Source organism: Crinia signifera, chromosome 1 (genome assembly GCF_055691185.1).
Source record: "Crinia signifera chromosome 1, ASM5569118v1, whole genome shotgun sequence".
Classification (NCBI taxonomy): domain Eukaryota; kingdom Metazoa; phylum Chordata; class Amphibia; order Anura; family Myobatrachidae; genus Crinia; species Crinia signifera.
In genome coordinates this window covers 172,520,103-172,541,814 of record NC_139217.1, presented here as the reverse complement: position 1 = coordinate 172,541,814, position 21,712 = coordinate 172,520,103, and the positions used below count along the sequence as shown (strand labels likewise).

At 45.0% G+C, this 21,712-nt stretch overlaps 1 protein-coding gene across 1 annotated transcript in view; it reads right to left on the bottom strand.

Annotated features, from left to right (window-relative positions):
- DNAH6 (dynein axonemal heavy chain 6) overlaps positions 1-21,712 on the bottom strand; it is a 270,855-nt gene that overhangs the window by 122,590 nt on the left and 126,553 nt on the right. Inside the window, 7 exon segments of the mRNA XM_083177142.1 lie at positions 1,029-1,102; positions 2,192-2,338; positions 4,648-4,819; positions 8,455-8,586; positions 16,232-16,389; positions 19,563-19,689; positions 19,691-19,711. Coding sequence (XP_083033268.1) covers positions 1,029-1,102; positions 2,192-2,338; positions 4,648-4,819; positions 8,455-8,586; positions 16,232-16,389; positions 19,563-19,689; positions 19,691-19,711 — 831 coding nt within the window.

The following is a 21,712-nucleotide window of genomic DNA, read 5'->3' as shown; positions in this document are numbered from 1 at the left end:
ATCAATATTATGTGTGGTATTATGTGTGGTTGTACAATTTTCCAATAATACTAACAGCAATCATGATAATAAATCATTTGCATATTGTAATCAGATATGACATCATTTGATACAATCAAAGGAGTTTCCTACTTGTATTATTTCAGAGTCAGAGTTCCTATTGTTTTAGCCATGCATATCTAAATGTGTTGTACTCTTTTTAATGTAGTTATTATAATCTCAGGACTTCACGAAAGGAAAATGACTGTTATCTCTGAATAACATAGCTGGGAAACTCTAGTGTAACTGGACATATATGAGCAATAGAATGCTATAGCTGACATTTTTCTGATTTTGCGAGAGCAATGTGCTCCAAAGGCTGGTCATGCTTTTTCTGAGGGGCTCTGTATCAGCATGTGGCAGTATGGATGGTATAATGGATAGCATTAGTGCCTCATAACACTGAGGTCCTGGGTTCTATTACCATAAATTGTGTGGAGTTTGTATATTCTTCCATTTCTTGCTACTGGTACCCTGATTTCCTCCAACAAACCAAAAATATACTGGTATGCTAATTGGATCCCTACAAAAAAAAACACAGTGTTGTGTAACTGTGTACATGTTTTTAGGGCAGACTAGGTGGGCCAAATGGTTCTTGTCTGCCATCAAATTCTATGTTACTGTGTGTTAGGATGTTTTCTTGCAACACATGTACTGTAAATGTTTCTGGTAATGTACAGTATGTGGTCATGGGCGCTGAGAGGGGATAATAATTACCCAGGCCCAGGCCTAAAGGAGGGGCCCAGTGGGACTCCCGTTACCTAGCAGTAGCAGCAGCTGCAGCAGCTTTTCTCTACCCAGAACATGATGCTTTGTGCTGGGCTGCAGCGTGGCCAGGGAGGTTCTTAAAGTATTATTTTTTCTTTATTTTATTCTAAGGCCATGCCATCCTCAATTAGTCCACACCCCCTGAAAAGTACCTGGGCCCAGCCAGGCGCTCTACTGCCCTGTATGTGGTCACTATGATAGTCAGAGCAAAATGTTTGTACCTTAATGAAATCACCAAAAATAATTGGCTTTGTAACAAAGTATCCTGGATCAATCTGAACACCAAAATGTTTACCTGCAAATAATGAAATACATTTAGTAATACAGTTGACAAAGACAGATAACTAAGTAATCTATTTATTTACACAGAAGGATAATTGGACAAACATCTGCAGCTACAATAACTATAGCAATAGCTCTAATCTGTGGAACTAAAGTTTTAGAGTTAGGGCCTCTCAGGTGCTCAGCAGTGAACACAGATTCTTAGGTGTGATATAGGGGTCTGACAGTCAGGATCCCGATGTCGGGATCCCGACTGGCCGGACTCAGACAGCATGGTGAGCGCAACAAAGCCCATTGTGGGTTCGCTGCGCTCGCCACGCTGCGGGCACGGTGGCTCGCTACACTCACCACCTATTCTATTCTCCCTCTAGCCAGTGGAAATCAGGCACCCAGCTGTCTGTGTTTTGACAGTCAGGATCCCGACGTCGGGACCCCGTCCGGCACCCTAGATTCTTTACTTGGGAGTTAGGACACACTGTATTATATGACTGTATACTGGAAGATCCAGCTCTTTAGTGCTAATGCCTATTAATGAGGCCACACAAACATGCATCAGACTACACATACTATCAGTCATCATGGAAAGCTATGATTTGCTAGACTGATGGATCCCAATCACATGTGCACTAGAACTGCCACATAATTTGAACTAGCATGGGTAACATAACTGGCTGTTACATGGCAATTTTAAGTGGACCATAAATCTAGGATGGTTTGCCCCAATTCCACATTATGTGGAGCCTGCCGGAATTCACTGACTTGCAGGTTCCAGACAAAAATGTAGTTTTCCCTGATTCCCTGACAGAGTTCCAAATAATAGTTGATGGATTGGATCGGCATCCGTGAATCACCACGCTGATGTACTTGTATGACTCGAATTAGAGGTAATTCCTATTATGCACAGAACCCTGGCTCAATTTATTTGTTTTCTGAACTCGATGAAAGTAATTTCCATTTGGGAGCATCTAGAACTAATGCATTGCCAACAAAAATAGTAAACTACTATTATGTCATAAAGCAGATGTGCTATTTGCAAAATGGCAGATTTGCGCACATTGTGTGGCTACGTATGGTAGACTGGTCATGTGAAAGTATAACTCACTGGCCATCTCTGACAGCATTGCATGGAAATACTGTTTGTCTTCACTGTTGATAAGACGATCATGAAAGACTCTTTGGCACTCGTGACAAAACAGTCTAAAAATCTGATTGTGATCTCGTACAGATCCTGGATCACACTGAAGTATACCTGTAGAATGTTAATGAGGATGTTAGTTAATTATACAGTATCTATGCATATACTTTAATATGTAAGCAAAAGATTAATACAGTTTTGCAAAAACCATAGATGAAGTAAATTGTTAAAAATACTGTACTGTATTTTATTAAAATAATGCATGTTTTGTATTTTTTTTTAATAGCAAAATACATTTAAAGTTTTAATTGTGTGGTCTGTGCAGCTGTGATTCTGGCATAGTAACAAAAAAAAACCTCTGATAAAAAAAAAAAAAAAAAGATGTTAACAGCTAGGATTTAAGACACAGGAAAATATATTTGTAGCTTGGAGACAAACATCCAATCCATTTTAATGATTTTCTTTGTATAAATCAAGCGCCACTAATTCATATGCAAGCTGAATATACTAACTACAGAATTCAAATGAAATGTTATTAATGGGGGTGGAAGTAAGTGGTAGCATAGAACCATTCTTTGAAACTTCAGCCAAGTATCTTCAGTATTCTAACTTCAAAGTGACACAAGTTTGCAGCTGTGCATACGAAGTATACTTCCTTCAACCCTGGCCCCCTAACCCTATATGACCCTAAACGTCCCTGCTAGTGCCTAAACCCAGTACCCCACTGCCTAAACCTACCCCCCCCCCCGACCCGCAGTCTAAACCTAACCCCAACCATCCCTCCATGCAGCCTAACTCTAACCTTGACCCCCCTCAAATTATAACCCTAAATCCCCCTGTTAGTGCCTAAACCTAACCCCTTCCTTAGCCCAACCCGCCCTGGCATACACAATTTTGGCATTCTTCCAGTCAAGATTCCATTGCTGGCTTCTTCATGACAGTAATCGAGATGCTGGCATTGGAGTTTTACGCTAGCATCCTGATTGGCCGGGCTGCTTAATCCTCCCCTGTAATAGGGTATCCAGAGCCAATCAACACTGGGAAAATGAAGCTGCACAAAGCGCTGGATTCTGATAAAGAGCCACAAAGGTGATCAAATCCAGTCTTAGTTGCAGAAAATGACAACGGCAATGAGAATTGTTGTCTTTACTGTGGTGAGCAGCAATCTCATAAGATTCAAGCTAAGCCAATCAGTGTGCAGCTTTGCAAGATTGACCTGTGAGGCAATCGTGGATCTTGGTGTGTCTTCTAATATGAGCTAGCCACAGCAAAAGTATCACTGCTCACCACAACATAGCTCCACCCCTTCACTGCAGATTGTATTAGCCATTACAAGTGGTCAGAATGCAGCGTAAGAGGGAGGAGAGAAATCCTACTGATAGAAAAAACAGTAGACAAAAAAAAAAGAAAACCTACTGAATGGAAAAAAAGGAGAGAAAGTCGCTGGGCTCAAGGACAGAATACCCTATGCAAAGAAGAGAAAGTGCTGATGGCCAGAAAAGTTCAGCAGAAGAATGTCAAAGAAGAGGAGGCAGTTTGGAAGCCTTGGTGTCAGCTCTTGCACATGATTACATTCTTGCTCTCCGATGCCCAGGTGAATACAGTGTCTTTCATGTGGCCGAGGCCCAGCAGGGAAGTAATGCTGACCCTTGTGGGCACAATGGAGACATCCAAGCAATAGAGCTCCATTGGGTGGTCCTCTTGTACCCGTCAAGGTTGACTGGTAAGGCAAGTCCCTGTAATGCACTCTTTATTTATTACACACTAGACCTCCATGGTTAGTCCAGAGGAACCAGAAAATTCAGACATTAGGCCCATAGGCATTATAATTAAGTCAGTCATTAGGTCCCTGGGCTGGGCTGGGCTTGTCTTATAATTTGAAGGTGCCAGGGCCATCTCTAGGCAGTAAGCCTAAGGTCAGAGGACATTAGGGACCCAGGGATTTCACAACAACAACCCTACCCCATTTCTCCCCAAACACGTATGGAACCAGACCATAGTAACATAACATAAAGATGCGATAGGCCTTAAATTCCTGGTTTAATTCCTGGGCACAATAGTTTCACAACAAAGTACAGTTATTAATAGATAAAAAAAATTGTAAACAAAAAAATACTTCCCTTAATATGAGTTTTTGGATGTGTCAGATAATTAATATGGGAAACGATTTTTTAAAATACTAACAATTGTGATAGCTTATATACAGTACCTTATAATTCTACTTCTAGTGGTATTACATTCAAAATAATCAGTTGTATGAATCTAAACTTTACAATGACAAGATTTTTCTCTACAGTGATGTAATGCAAGAATGTCATAATGCCACAAAATACTGAGTGGCACATTTGTACTGCCTATTAAATAATACCAATTAATGCTTATTTTAACAACATTTACATATGTAAAGGTAAGAAATAATGTACCTTGGACACATTTTGATAAATCACGTAAATTAAATACATAATGGGATTTTGCTGGAGTTGGGAGAAGATCAATACTCATTCGATGGTAAATTTCCACTGCAGCATCCACAATATTTGTTGCGCTCTGCTTTACTGCCTGAGGAAAATCTGTCAAAAAGCCATTCAGGATTGCCTACATAAAGCAAGAATATATACTGTAGTTACTACATTTATTTATGCAGAAAACAGAAATCATAGAGTTACAGTACTACTATTTCCCTCTAGAAAATATTGTCATTTACAATATATGTATTTCACATCCCAAAAAATAAACTGTAAAAATGTGTGTGCAGAAGCAGCTTTATATTGGAGAACAGTGGTGAGACCCCACATGGGTTCTCAGTAACTGCGATGGGCTGTACTAACTGTATTACTACTTTTCTTGGTACATTTAACTAATGAACTGCACATAAATAGTATATCTACACAGTACAACTTGTGTGAGTTGGGAGAACCTCAAAGTATTTTGTGCACGGTGTATCATTTTAAATGTGCAGTACAATTCTCAGTGAGCCTTGAAGCACCAGGCCTTGCTGGGACAGTACCACCGTAGTAAAAATAACAAATACTAAACTATTTATTTAAAGTCTATTATCCAACCCACACCAGCCTAGGGGTGCTTGGGAAAGGCCCTAGATCAGTTGTTCTAAACTGTGCACCTAGACAACCTGGGGTGCCTCAGGACACTTGCAGGGGTGCCTTCGGGTTGGTGGTCCAGGACCAATTAAAATAATTTCTGATCAATTTAACAGGCAAAACTAGTGCTGGTAGCTGTCAATCATAATATATGTGGACAAACAGAACCCAATGCTGTCCCTTGCCACATAACTGACACTAAGGATGACATATAAACATAATTTACTTAATTTAATATTTGGTTATGAATTTCTCAATAATAAATGTTTGGTCTATGGATGCCTTGAATATTTTTTTGTTGCTCTAGGGTGCCGTGATTCAAAGAAGTTTGGGAACCACTGCCCTAGACCTTTCCCCATGTGGGTGTTTTTCTTGTGGGTGGGCATATTTGTTTGCCGTATGTTGAACAGACTAGAACTGATTGACATATATAATAGAATGGCATGCCGTCGGTTTAAACACAACTCAGGGGTAGATGTACAGATGGAGCCCCTCTCTTTGTTGTCGCCAGTGCCAGCTGCCAGAAACGCTCGTGCGTCCATTCACGAAAATGGGGTGTGCAGCATCTCCCATGTACACACGCACCATTTGCCGGCGTGAGCTGGTGATCGGCGTGACGAGAGCGGCTCATATGAGAGTGGCTCCATCTGTATAATGCACTAACAAGGGAGAAGTGAGCCGGAGGAGAAGTGGCCCATGGCAACCAATCAGATGCTCTGTATAATGTTATAATATGCAAATTATAGATGTTACTTCAGTGCTGATTGGTTGCCATGGGCCACTTCTCCTCTGGCTCGCTTCTCCTCCCTTATCACTGCTTCATACATCTACCCCTCCGTCTGGCCTCAAGTGTTTGTTACTGTTGTGCTTTCCCGTTACATAAGTTGGATGTAATCAATATCGAATAATAACAACAGCTGTGTTACACTTTGACTTGAAAAAATATAGATTTATACAGAGAACTTTGAATTAATTACTTGTTTGGCACAGGATTAGTTTCCATCAGATTTTTGTTTTACCCCCATTACTAAATTTATGATGCTACAATAGATATGACATCTGCGGTTCCAGATCCAGAAACAGGATGCTTGCCGCTCCATCTGTCTGGCTATTAATGATAAAATGTGTAGATATAAACAATGAGCTATTCAAAATTGTCCATCTGGTTCCAGGTAAATATGGGTAGAAAAACACATCTCATTTCCCGATCAGCTGCAGTGAGTGAAACTGACAAGCCGGTGATTCTATAGACTAGACGCTCCATCTAACAAACAAACAATTAGACCTTAGTACCACTTATGTTTAATGCAGAATTTTTATTTTGCTCCTTTTGCACATAATCCATGGCCATTGCGGTTATGCATAGCTTTATTGAAAAGCCATAGTTTCCCCTTATTGAAGCTATCGTATCTTCAATTGCACAGCTGTGAGCTTAAGCATCTGAAAGAGCGAATTGCTTATTCATCGTCCCACTCCTGTTCTTGCATTAATGTTCAGCCAAAGCTGGGGACACCGCCAGTGTTGGGAGTCTGTGCATCCCCATGCGGCTTCTCAGTGAGGAGACCAGCACAGCTGTAGCAATTTTATTACCAAGTCAGGGAGGGGGACACAAAAACATTTTATTTTAAATATCTAGTTACACTATTAAGAACTGACATATAGGGAATTAGGTCCTGTAGAAATATTTATATAAACAACGATTACATCTAAAGAGTTATCATGGTAACCCACTTAATTCTGCATGTATTGCTCGGTAGCAGTGTGTACAAGTCTGAGACTTCTGAAGAGAAGAACTGTTTGGACTGGGGAATTTCTAGCTAAACACATTCTAGGCATATATATAGAAACACAGAATTTGACAGCAGATAAGATCCACTTGGGCCGTCTGGTCTGCCATAAACATGCTTACACACTAGAGTTCATAATTGCCATGAGCCAACCTACAGTTTAATTCTGGACTGTGGGAGGATCCGGAGTACCTGGCAGAAATCCACACTAATACAGGAAGAATATGCAAACTCTACCTTGTCATGGCCATGGTGGGAATTAAACTCATGACTTCAGTGCTGTGACGCAGTGATGCTAACCATAAAACTGTTGGTTCCCAAACTGTGTGCAGTGGTACCCAGGGGTCAATTTAATAGACAAAACCACTATTTTTGGCTTTCAATCTTAAAATTGGATAATCAGAAGCAAATCATGTTCCTCTTCAAATAACTTATCCAAAGGATGACATGTAAAACAATATTGATAAGCTAGGGTGCTGTACTTCATAAAAGTTTGGGAACCACGCATTAAAGCATTCGTACCACCCATATGGATCCATGTGTTCTAAGAGCACAATTTGGTTAGCAGGGGTAAATCAGATTCTATCTATTGTCTTCAACAAGGTGCTAAATAAATAAATAGAATTTGATTGGTTGCTATGGGTAACATCCCATCTTCAATAGAACTCCCATCTTAGTAAATGTACCCAGCAGTTGGCGGCAGAAACTCTTCCACCAAACAAAAGTCCTATTGGAAAAAGTGCTGGATAAAAAATTATGATGATTATCCTTATTAAAAAATACTAATACCACTACCACTACTACTACCACTACCACTACCACTACTACTACTACTACTACTAATAATAATAATAATAATAAAATAACTGCAGTCATCCAATAATTGCAGACACAGATATAAACATGATATAACATATTGGAACACACAAATATTACAAATGTAATAAACAGAGATCCAATAAAGTTCTGATGTATTTTACTCTCATGAATGTAAAACAAATGAGGCTTAAGCAAGCATTATTTAAGGGTAGAACAGGTTGAATTGATGAAGCCAGTCAGTGGTACAAAGCAGGCCATGAGATTGTTATTCTTCCTTTATGTGTTCTGAACTGTTCCTAAAAGCAGAATATGAAAATATACCTAAATAAGTGTGCATAAGTGTGCATGACCTATAATTCACGAATCTCCTGTTACAGCTCTTCTACTAATTGTACTTGAGTTGCTAATTTTCAGCCAAGGATAAAGTGGTTTCTCCTTTGGAAGACAAATGGAATCTTATTGAAGCATTTCGAAGTACACAAAATTGACTTAATTGTTTTCTGGTTGTGTTGAAGGACCCACTGACCTGAAAAATCTGTTTAAGGCTGTGCTCAGAGGGTGTTGGCAGGCACAGCATGCTGAAGTGTCTTATAAAGCGCGGCGTTACTGGATTGCGACCCCCACCTGGAGGAGCACAAGCAGCTGCAATAGTTACATCCTGAGGGAGAGAAATATAACATCATGCACAATTTGTGTCAAATGGGACAGTGAGATGCAGAAGTATAGAGCCAAAACCATGTAATGATACACATAATAGAATATATCCTAAAATAGAAATACAAAAGAGCTCTATTTCCATAACAAAATAACCGATCTGTATGAGGTTGCAGCAAGCTGTGGAATCAATTGGCCAGAAAGATGGAAGATACATAAAGATACGTTTATAGAATATAAAAACAATGGAAAGGTCATTATAAGTTATCATGAGCTAGTGATATGGATAAAATATTTTTGGTGCTTTATTAGATCCTTCAATATATACTCCAGGCTGTAGGATTGGGCTGAGGACGGGGCTGATACCCCCGAAACGTCCCCAATACATCTATCATTGTTGCAGAAACCGTCTCCTGAGTGCTTTGTTGTCCGTCCTGGACTTGGATTGCTATACACAGTATTCTCTGTGGCATCGGGGGCAAGCTGATATATTGTATTTGTGAGTGCCAGCAGAATTGGACTGTATATATATATATATACAGTGGCGGCTCCTGCTATTGGGCTGCAGGACTGCAGCCCCTCCAGTGAAAACCATGTATAAAGCAGACAGCCAGCTTCAAAGCTCCGGTGTGCGCGCGTTCACCGGTGCTCGTGTTCAAAATCATGTTGGTGCGCATGGTCACGCAAGAGGGGGGAGTGCATTCTACCCGCAGGGGGGAGGAGGGATGCGGGATCTACCTCTGGAGCTCTCTGCTCCCCTCGGCGCCCCCCCCCATGCCTGTACCTGCTCGGCCGCATCTGCGGTCACGGTCCCGTCTCTCCCGCCGCCGGCTCCTGCTGCCATTTTCTAAGTGTCAGTTTTCATTATAGCAGCAGGAGCCAGAGCCGGAAGAGACAGGACCGTGACGGAAGGCCAGGTACCGGCAGACAGCAGCGGGTAACTATAGCCCCCATCCCTGGCGCCCACACTTTCTCTGCGCCTCCCCGCCACCGAGCTATAGTTACGCCACTGCTCTCAGTCCTAATGTGTCACATGATTACATGTCTTTCCTGTCAGGAGTCAGAACACCAGGCTCCATGTGTGACCTCCTCTCATGTGGGGAGGAGTTCAGCATGTAGTAAGCTGCTACTGTCCATCATACAGAGGACTGAAAACTCCTCCCCCACTTGGGCTTCCAGTACATGGAGTGATGACAGAATGAAATATCTTTCCAGCAGGATGCCATTCTGTGCACATCACCAGAGCTGCAGTGCTTCCATGGGCTGCTGCCTGTGCAGCCCAACAGAAACAAATCCTCTGCATTGAGCATGCCCAGACTTCGGTGAGTCACTCAGTGTGATGCAGCTGAAGGAAGGTATGCATTGCACCAAAGAGGTGCATGGAAGTTTATTTATTTTTCTAATATTTGAACCTATGTGAATAATATTTAATTAAACTATTATTTGTGTGTAGATCTTTAATAGGAGTATCATTTTCTGTACTTTCATTAATATTAAAGTTATTAAAAGTGTGTATTTTGCTCTGTACCTGTGTTTTTTTGTGCATATGGGTACATTATTTGTTTACAGTATATGCACAAAATCACTGGTACAGAGCAATCACAATCAAGGTTACTTTATTCCATAGTTTAAGGCGATTTAAAGTAGATTATCTGTATGTTGTGTTCTGTTAGCAACGAATAGTACCCAGGCAATTGCAGCCCCCCTTAAGTCTAAAGACAGGAGCTGCCACAAGCGGAGTAGCTGGGTGCCACAGTGCCCGGAGCAAGGGCATGTTTTGCGTAACCCCCCCCCCCCCCCCCCATTTGTAGTAAGTGGGGCTCTTGTGCTGCGGAAAGGGGGCACGGCCTAACATTGTACCACACACCATAATGCCCATTCCACATTATGGCACCACCTCCCAACCCCCCCACCCCCCCAAATAAAAGCACCAAGGGAGGGGTGAACTGGGCACAGGGGGGTGAGTTGTGGGAGAGATGATTTGAGCACAGGATAGGTTGAGGGGGGCACAAAGTGGAGTGATGTGGGCACAGGGTAGGGTGAGGGGCACACAGAGGAGTGAGGTGGGCACAGGGTAGGGTGAGGGGGCACAAAGAGGATTGAGGTGGGCACAGGGATGGATGAGGTTTCATAGGGTGAAGGTGGTCACAGAGAGGGGTGAGCTGGGCGTGGCGGGTGGTTAGGGGGCCACAAAGAGGAGTGATGTGGGCACAGGGTAGGGTGAGGGGCGCACAGAGGATTGAGGTGGGCACAGGGTTGGATGAGGAGGTTTCATAGGGTGAAGGTGGTCACAAGGAGGGGTGAGCTGGGCATGGGGTTTCATAGGGTGAAGGTGATCACAAGGAGGGGTGAGCTGGGCATGGGGGGGTTGGGGGCAACAAAGAGGAGCGATGTGGGCACACAGGGTAGGATGAGGCGGTTTCATAGGGTGAAGGAGGTCAGAGGGAATGGTAAATTGAGGGGGAGACCCCCGCCAGAATGAGGGGGAAAACCTGATTCCCCCATCATGTACAGCAGCATCACTCAACATTCCATGGCCTGAGACCCCTGAGCTCCCTGCAATGGAGGCGGCGACAGCAGCAGCATGACCAGCATCTCCTTCGAAAGCACTCTGCTGCATGGCCTCTGACCTCTGGTGGTGACCCGGATATTGCTTAAGTTAGGAGGTGAGCGCCGCAGCCTGTCAGTGAGGCGGGGGGTGGGGTGTAGCTGGAAGACCTGACACGCTGCTTTGAGTTTAGCAGCATGTCAGCTCTTCCAGCTACATCCCACCCCCTGCCGCGCTGACAGGCAGTGAGCTCAGTCCTGACCTCTTCGGACTGATGTGTCAGCCTATCAGCGACGGGTGGGTGCGGGCGGCACTGGGCGCATTTTATTGATTTTAAAAGGGGCAGCGCCAGCGAGCTAGCGGGAATGCTAGAAAATAGCGGCAGGGAGCTGGGGGAGAGGGTGAGCTGGCGGTGCACGGCTCCGGCGCCATGTGATCCTCCAGCGCCTGGAGCTTGTGCTCCACCGGCTCCGCCGTCGCTATGCCCCTGGCTGCCAATATATATATATATATATATATAAATAGTCCTATACCAATGTCACCCAATAGAGCAGCAATGATAAGACCGGCACCTCAAAATGAATGCCAAAAAGGTTTCCAAATTTATTCCATAGACAAATTGATCAAGGCCATATTACCTCTTCCACGGGCAGCAAACAAGAAAACAAGCTGAGATTACATACTTCAATGTTGCAGCATATATGTCCGTGGGACCACACCACCCTAACGGCCCGTTTCGGCGTCTCCACGCCTTTTTCAAAGGGTGCATTGCACTTAGCATCACCCCTGGACTAATACAGCACACTTGGCAGCACCCCATGAATTATACGGCACAGATGGTGGCACCCCTGACCCAGGGGCGGATCCAGGATAAAATGACAGGGGGGGCACCATGAAAAAAGAGGGTTTAGGTGGGGGAGGGCCAGTGATAGTGGTGCCAGTGTACATGCTAAGAGAGCGGCAGAGAGAGGGTGGGAATGGGATTAAAAATAGGCCCTGGCATTTAAAGTATGCAGGCCCACCATGGCAACAAAAGTGAAGGATGTAGTTGTGCGCGTGCCAAAGTCGCGCTCTGGAAAAGGGGGTGTGGCCACTCAACAGGGGGCGTGTCCTTGAGTGTAGTGTACAACACCATATACAACTTTTACACATTATGCAACAAAATACTAGACCCCATTATACTTGCCCCTTACACATGATGCCAAATGGAATGAGCCAAAATTCAAACAATGCCACATGGATTGTGTCAAAATTCACATAATGCCACATGGATTGATCCAAAATTCACATAATGTCACATGGATGGTGTCAAAATTCACATAATGCCACACGGATTGAGCCAAATTCACATAATGCCACATGGATTGAGCCAAAATTCACATAATGTCACATGGATTGAGCCAAAATTCACATAATGCCACATGGATTGTGTCAAAATTCACATAATGCCACATGGATTGATCCAAAATTCACATAATGTCACATGCATGGTGTCAAAATTCACATAATGCCACACGGATTGAGCCAAATTCACATAATGCCACATGGGTTGAGCCAAAATTCACATAATGTCACATGGATTGAGCCAAAATTCACATAATGCCACATGGATTGAGCCAAAATTCACATAATGCCAAATGGATTGATCCAAAATTCACATAATGTCACATGGATGGTGTCAAAATTCACATAATGCCACACGGATTGAGCCAAATTCACATAATGCCACATGGATTGAGCCAAAATTCACATAATGTCACATGGATTGAGCCAAAATTCACATAATGTCACATGGATTGAGCCAAAATTCACATAATGCCACATGGATTGAGCCAAAATTCACATAATGCCAAATGGATTGAGCCAAAATTCACATAATGCCACATGGATTGAGCCAAAATTCACATAATGCCACACGGATTGAGCCAAATTCATAAGATGCCATATGGATTGAGCCAAAATTCACATAATGCCACACGGATTGTGACAAAATTCACATAATGCCACATGGATTGAGCCAAAATTCACATAATGCCACATGGATTGAGCCAAAATTCATATAATGCGACACAGATTAAGACAAAATTCACAATACAATTCATAAACAGGGACATTGTGCACCAAAGGCGCGCATTAAGCATTTACACCATAATGTCCATTACACGTTAAGTTACACGCCATTATGTCCATTATGTATTATGCCAAACACCATAATGCCTATTAATAATTATGCTACATAAGTGCTGCTTCTCTACATGCTCATTGCCAAGGGTTCCATGCTCATTGCCAGAAGTTCCATGCTCGTTGCCATGTGGGATTACATGCTCATTGCCAACGTGGAATACATGCTCGTGGTAAATGGGGGACAGCCGCCGCCAGGCAGAAGTGATAGCCACTGACAGTGGCAGAGCCTGGCTGTATTCCGAGCACTGCAGGTCCCAGCTATTTGAAATAATACCCATTTCACACCAGAAAATTCATTCCCAGGTTGGCCCCTTTTACACCAGCCTAGTCCCTGCATTTTCTGGTGTGAGGGGGAGAGAAAACCACCCTTCCCCCCCTTTAACCAGTTATCTCATTTAACTGGCTATATCTTCGGAACTAACTGACCCATTTACATGAGACAAGTATCATATTGAAGAACTTTTGAGTGGGCTTTGAATGATTTTGGTCCAGTGAAACTGGAACGTTTGGTTCCAGAGTAATCTGCCCTCAAAGAACATGAACAGCCATGAAATTAATATTTCAAACATAAAAAAAAAAGATTTACACGCTATACCTCTGGAACCGATTGACCGATATGGACCAGCCTGATATCATATTGAAGGCCCAGCGATTTGGAATTGAATGACATCAACCACAAGCTCCTGTGATGCCAGGGGGGAACTGGCAGCCGTCGGAACCGGGTGGGGGTTGGAATTGACGGGTCCCATATTATCCTATGGGGAAAAAATGTTACAGCTTTGCCAGGCGATATCTCCGGTTCCCGGGGGGCTAGAGACATTGGGCTGGGCTCGTGGGAAAGCTCTGGTCCTCATCTACAAAATGACAGGGGGGGCACGTGCCCAGGTGCCCCCCCCTGAATCCGCCACTGCCCTGACCTGATACAGCACACATGACAGCACACATGGTATTATACGGCACAGATGGCGGAACACCTGGACTGACACAGCACACATGGAATTATACGGCACACATAGTGACACTACTGCAGTAAAAAGAGTTATTCTTTTAATAAAAAAATGGCAGCACCCCTGGATTGATACAGCAGATTTAGCAGCACCCCATAAATTATACAGCACACTTGGCTCACCCCTGGACTGATACGACACACTTAGCATCACCCCTGGACTGTGACGGCACACTTAGCACCACCCCATGAATTATACAGCAGACTTTGCAGTAACCCATGAATTATATGACACACTTGTCTCACCCCAGGAATTATGCGTCACACATGTGGGCATCCCTGACCTGATACATAACATATAGAATTATACGGCACAGATGGCGGCACCCCTGGACTATACGGCACACATGGCGGCAGGCATGGAATTATACGGCAGACAAATTCCTGCAGTAAAAATAAAAAATTGTATTTTAATTATAAAAAAGTGCAGCACACCTGGAATTATACGGCAGACTTAGCAACACCCCATGAATTATACAGTACTCTTAGCTCACCCCTGGACTACATCGCATTTAACAGCCCTTGCAGTAAAAAAAAAACAAAAAAAAACCACCTTATTTTTATTAAAAAAAGGGCACCTCCCCTGGTCTGATACGGGACACATGGGGGCACCCCTGGAATTATACGGCACACAAGCGGGTACCCCAGGACTGAAGCAGGACACATGGGGGCACCCATGGAAATATATGGCACACATGCGGGCACCCCTGGACTGATACAGCACACATGTGGGCACCACTGGACAAATACAGCACACATGTGGGCACCCCTGGATGGATACAGTACACATGCGGGCACCCCTGGATGGATACAGTACACATGCGGGCACCCCTGGACTTATACAGCACACATGTGGGCACCCCTGGACAAATACAGCACCCATGTGGGCACCCCTCATGTAATCATATCCTTCATTCCACTTATATCCATTAGGAAGTGGGTGGGATGTGGGAGAATTATGTATAATATAAATGTAGATTTTTACTAAAAGATTGTAGAATTTTCCTCTATTACAGCTATTGTGTAAAATACAGTCGCCTTGATGCAGAAGAATGGTACGCAAGTCAGCAGCAAGTATAGATGCACTGCATGCTTCAAAATATTTGCAGAGCTTCACCTGGTATTCAGAGTTCGCCCCATCCATCCGTTTGTGAAATTAGTGTGCATTTCCTCCAAATCTATACATTGCCCTCAGAACACATAACCTACATGCAACTGTGATGCGTAACTCATAGCTGCATGCATGCGTAACACTACATATTTCTCTAATATTGTATAAACGAGGAGCTGGGGCTGTACGCTGGCCTGTCTCATAGTCACGAGCTGCGCCTGCCTGGACTCACTGGAGAGAGGAGCTGCTGCTGCACAGTGACAGACTCAGGCAACACAGTGACGTGCAGCCCAGCCGCCCTGGCATGCCCTTGCACTGCCCCATGAACTGCTGGTGTGTGGAGGTGAGAAGGTAATAAAAATAGCAAACGTATTACTATATTTGGAGAGGGGGGGTGGAGAGGTGGGGGGGGGTGATTTCCGTGAGTCTCCCGAAAATCGGGTCCCCCTCCCGGCCCCCCTGGAAGGGTGGGCAACCCTCCCGGATTCAGGGGGAACCCCCGCTGTCCCCCGGATCGCGGCAATCCTCGGGTCTCAGAGGAGGGGGCGGAGCTAAAACGGCACAACCGCGTCATTTTAGCCCCGCCCCCTCAGCGGAGATCTGTGAATTCACTGGTTTACCATCATGGGGCGGCGCTTAGTGATGTCACTCTTAAGCCCCGCCCCCTGAGCGGCTGCTGAAACTCTCCTCTCCGGGCTTCTCCCGGAGAGAAGAATAATAAAGTCGGCAACCCTGTTCTAAACATTCATTTGTACAATTTTATGAATAAAAAGGAATGTCTAAAATATGTTTTAAAATACCTGGATTTCTTTCCAAAATAACTGTTCTCTGTCATAAAATCCTTTGAAATCTTGATACTGGCGCAGTAATTCAATGGGGGGCTGAGAACCATATCGATCTAATTTTGGCATATTTAAATCATCCACAAATATGATGACTCTTTTGTTACCAGGAGCACCTGTGTGTAAATCACAACAAAATAAGACAGACTTAATCAGACGCATTATATTTATAATCGCATGCAGACATCAAACTAGGCACAAGTAATCAGTGGAAGCTGCAAAGGTGCGGCAGCACCAATTGACAGCAAGTCCCAGCTGCTGATGTTTGCAGTGTTTTCACCTCTGGAAGCCCCACTGAAAGTAATGATATTATATATTGTGGGCCAGATGCACTAAGCTTCAAAAGTGGTAAAATGGAGAGTGATAAACAGCCAGCCAATCAGCTCCTACCTGTCATGTCACAGAATGTGCTTGAAAAATGTCAGACAGGAGCTGATTGGCTGGCTGTTTATCACTCTCCATTTTATCACTTTTGAAGCTTAGTACATCTGGCCCTATATATTAACATATGCTTACTAGGCAAGGTTGTACTGATTGTACTGCATATTCCATTCTGGCATACTATACAGGATTCTACCTAATATAGTTATAGCATATTTCTGTCAGCTGATATCCTTTTGATTATAATACTAGGTGATTCATCGCGCCCTACGGGCGCTCTTCACACCGTCGTAAGGGGCTGCGCCCCCTTAATTTGTGAACGTTTGTATATGAGAAATATGGTTAGAATTGTATGAAAGATGCCCTGTATTGCAACTTAGGTGTCCGCGAATCGCGGGAGGGGGGGGGTCGCGGAGGGTGCCGCGAATTGCAGGAGGGGGGGTCGCGGGGGGTGCCGCGAATTGCAGGAGGGGGGGTTGTGGGGGGGGTGGATGCTGCGAATCGCGGGAGGGGAGGGATTGCAGAGAATCGCGGGAGGGGGGTCGCGGGGTGGGTTGCCGCAAATCGCGGGAGGGGGGTTACGGGGGCGGGGGTTGCGGCGAATCATGGTAGGGGGGGGTCGCAGGGGGTGTGCCGTGAATCACGGGAGGGGGGTCACGGGGTGGGGTGCCGAGAATCGCAGGGGGGTGTGTGTGTGCCGTGAATCGCGGGAGTGGGGGTTGCGGGGGGGGGGGGGTGTGACGCGAATCGCCACAAGAAAAAATCAACACAGAAAGGTCAACATATGTAAATGTTGACATAAGTGTGGCACTTCATTGGTGTCCATGTCGACACATGAGAATGAATATGAAAACATTAAAAAAATGAAAAAAAAACTTCAAAAACTCATGTCAACCTTTTTCATTGTCGACCATAGCCATGTCAGTGTTTTCCATGTGCAATTTAATTCTGGAGCTGCCGCGAATCGCGGGGGGGGGTGCCGCGAATTGCGGGAGGGGGGGTCGCGGGGGTGGGTGCCGCGAATCGCGGGAGGGGGGGTTACGGGGCGGGGGTTGCGGCGAATCATGGGAGGGGGGGTCGTGGGGGTGTGCCGTGAATCACGGGAGGGGGGGTCACGGGGTGGGGTGCCGTGAATCGCGGTAGTGGGGGTTGTGGGGGGGGGGGGGGGGTGTGACGCAAATCGCCACAAGAAAAAATCAACACAGAAAGGTCAACACATGTAAATGTTGACATAAGGGTGGCACTTCATTGGTGTCCATGTCGACACATGAGAATGAATATGAAAATATTCAAAAAATGAAAAAAAAACTTCAAAAACTCATGTCAACCTTTTTCATTATCGACCATAGCCATGTCAGTGTTTTCCATGTGCAATTTAATTCTGGAGCTGCCGTGAATCACGGGGGGTGCCGCGAATTGCAGGAGGGGGGGGTCGCGGGGTTGGGTGCCGCGAATCGCGGGGTTCACAGGGGTTCCGGTGGGGGGTTGCCGCGAATTGCGGGAGGTGGGGGGTCACGGGGGGTGCCGCGAATCGCGGGAGGGGGGGTTGCGACGCGAATCGCCACAAGAAAAAATCAACACAGAAAGGTCAACACATGTAAATGTTGACATAAGTGTGCCACTTCATTGGTGTCCATGTTGACACATGACAATGAATATGAAAACATTCAAAAAATGAAATAAATCTTCAAAAACTCATGTCAACCTTTCTCATTGTCGACCATAGCCGTGCCAGTGTTTTGCATGTGCCATTTAATCCTGGGGCTGCCGCGAATCGCGGGGGGTGCCGTGATTTGCGGGAGGGGGGGGGTTGCGGGGGGTGGGTGCCGCGAATCGCGGGAGAGCGGGGTTCATGGGGGTTCCGGTGGGGGGTTGCCGCGAATCGCGGGAGGGGGGGTTGCGGGGGGTGTGACGCGAATCGCCACAAGAAATAAGAAAAAAATCAACACAGAAAAGGTCACCACATGTAAATGTTGACATAAGTGTGGCACTTCATTGGTGTCCATGTCGACACATGAGAATGAATATGAAAATATTCAAAAAATGACAAAAAAACTTCAAAAACTCATGTCAACCTTTTTCATTGTCGACCATAGCCGTGTCAGTGTTTTTGCATGTGCCATTTAATCCTGGGCTGCTGCGAATTGCGGGGGGGGGGGGGGGGGGTGTCGCAGGTGTGTTTTTGCTTGCGAATCGTGGTAGGGGGGGTCGCGCGGGGGGGGGGGGGTGGTTTGCCGCAAATCGCGGGAGGGGGCGCTCACCTGGAGGCAGTGGGTGTCTGGCACTGTCTGTGGGCTCACTGGGCTGGTTCTCTGTCACATACCTCCCAACATGACCCTCTCCAGGAGGGACACAATGCTCTGTTTCTAGACTTCCCCTTAATGTATGATTGCCATCACCTGTTTTAAACAGGTTAATTTCTCAGAAAGGTGTTCAGCACAGATGAAGGCAATCACACATTAAGAGGAAAGTCCAGAACAGAGCGTTATAGACACAGACACCCACTTGAGTGACAGATGTAGCCAAATATATAGGAGATATATGGTGTATTTAGTAGACTTTATTGCATTGCAGGATAAAAGTGAAACAGCTGCTTTTTTTAGATTTGTAGCCACAGATGCGTGAGATTTATTCACTAGCTTACATTACATTTACTTAACTTTATTTATGCAACTTTATTTAATACGAATAAATGAAGAAGTAGTGGAACAGGGCCAATTTAAAATATGGCATACAATACTGTTTGTCTCTATCGCAGGTGTGCTGATCTAAAAAATTCAAGTAAAGCTTTCCCTATAGTGCCATCTAGTGCCCAAATAATGTTTATGCATCATTTCTTGTAGTCTAGTTATGATATATACATTATATATATAGCAGTATAAAAAACTGCATAGTATAGTTAATTTACCAAGAATGGTTTTCCTCTTCTTTTCGAGCTTTGACTCTATTATTTCCTGTGTCCGAGCAGAGGATGTCTGTGCCGAGAAGTTTATATAGACAGGCACATATCCTGCTTCTTCTTGTATTCTGTTCAGCCAATCCTCGAGCTACAACAGACTGAAGTTTAAAAAAAAAACAAATGTAAAAAGACATAAGGGATGAGAGGACTTGTTAATAGAACTGAGTGTAAAGTAGTCAATTTCATTAAATAACCATAAAACCCTACAGTATATTATAGGTATTACCATAATAAGGTGGGTGGGGTTTACTAGGGATGGCTGCTCTTAGGCATACTACCCGAGGTTCCCCGAATGAGAACAGAATAACTATATGCTTAGTTGATGCATTAGGTGCACTCCAGATGAGAGACAGAGGGCTAATTTACTAAGATGGGAGTAAATGCCCATGGCAAATGCCTAGAGCTGCCTAGTGGTGGCGCCGGCACCTGGAGGGCGGCAATTCGCCCCTCACCCCAGCATGATGATGGAGGGTTAGCGAACTGTGTAAAAAACCTTCAGCGTCTGCGTCCCTGCAGTGCTGGAGTGGGCAGGGGTGTCCGTGCCGCAGGGGGTACCTGCGGCGCTGTCATTGTGTATAAAGCTGGCGGCGGCCGGCGGGGTCCCTGCAGTGAATAGAAAATAACTAGCGCTTCCCGCGGCCGCCGCGCGCATAGCGCTAGTTATTTTCTATTCACTGCAGGGACCCCGCCGGCCGCCGCCAGCTTTATACACAATGACAGCGCCGCAGGTACCCCCGCGGCACAGACACCCCTGCCCGCTCCAGCACTGCAGGGATGCCAGCGCCGAAGGATTTTTACACAGGTACCACCACCACCGCTACCCCCCCCCCCCGGCACCGGGGCGCCCCTACCCCGACTCGCCTGGGGCGCTCCGGTGCCTTGCACCGGTCCTGCATCCACCAGTTGATTCCCTTTTACTATTACCTTTGGTGACTTAATTAACTGATATTTTAGCAATTCTTTAATCAATTCTGAATCATATTTTAAGAACACTTTTATCAATGATTATCCCAACAGAGACAGATGCAAAAGTGTAAGGTCTAGGAGCAGTTATGAATTGAGTGGATGAGGTCATGCTGAGGGGGGCTCATGGTGTGACTGGTGGTCTAACCAACTTGTTCTACCACCTCCTTTTTTCTCCTTGCTAGATGTATTGTGAACAATCATTGCCTTTTAAGTGTTGCCAAACACCAGATGGAAGAGGAAATAGTTCTACAGGGATTTTGTACTACAGGTTGAGTATCCCAAAATACTTGGTACCAAAAGCATTTTGCATAATGGATTATTCCATATTTCTGAATAATTTAATATTTCAATGATGTACCTTGAGGACGGGATACATGTGTCAATACAAATTGCATTTATGTTGTGTAAATACATCAAACACATGAAATGCACACAAATATATTTTATTTGTGCATAAAACAAGGGGGATGCAGTTTAATTCCCGGCGGTCGGGATCCCGGCGTTCAAAATCCCGACGCCCGAATCCCGAACGCCAAAATCCCGACACTTTCTCCCCCCGTGGGTGTCCACGACACCCTTGGAGGGAGAATAAATTAGTGAGCGAGAGCAGCGAGCCCGCAAGGGGGGGCGATCCACGTCCCCCCCTTGTCGGGATTTCGGCGTTCGGGATTCCGGCGTCGGGATTTTGAACGCCGGGATCCCGACCGCCGGCTTTTCATGCCGAATCCAAACAAGGTACATCTGCTTTCTACCAGTTAGAAACTGGGGGGTAGATTTATTAAGCTCGGTGAAGTGATAAAGTGTCTGGTTTTTATCACCGACCAATCAGTTCCTACCTGTCATTTTTCAAACCAAGTCTGTAACTTCACAGGTAGAAGCTGATTGGCCGGTGATAAAAATCAGACAGTTTACCACTTCAGCGAGCTTAATAAATCTGCCCCTGGATACCTAGTTAAGAAATCTGCCATGTGGTCTAACCTCACACCTGTGCACACCACATGTCATTTATTAACATCATAAGATCTGCCAATATGAATATTTAAAATTCTCAGTGGAGTAATTATTGGCACAATAGTTTTGTCTGTGATGAACGGATTTCCACACAGGTACCATCCCGGCAAAGAACAGGATTC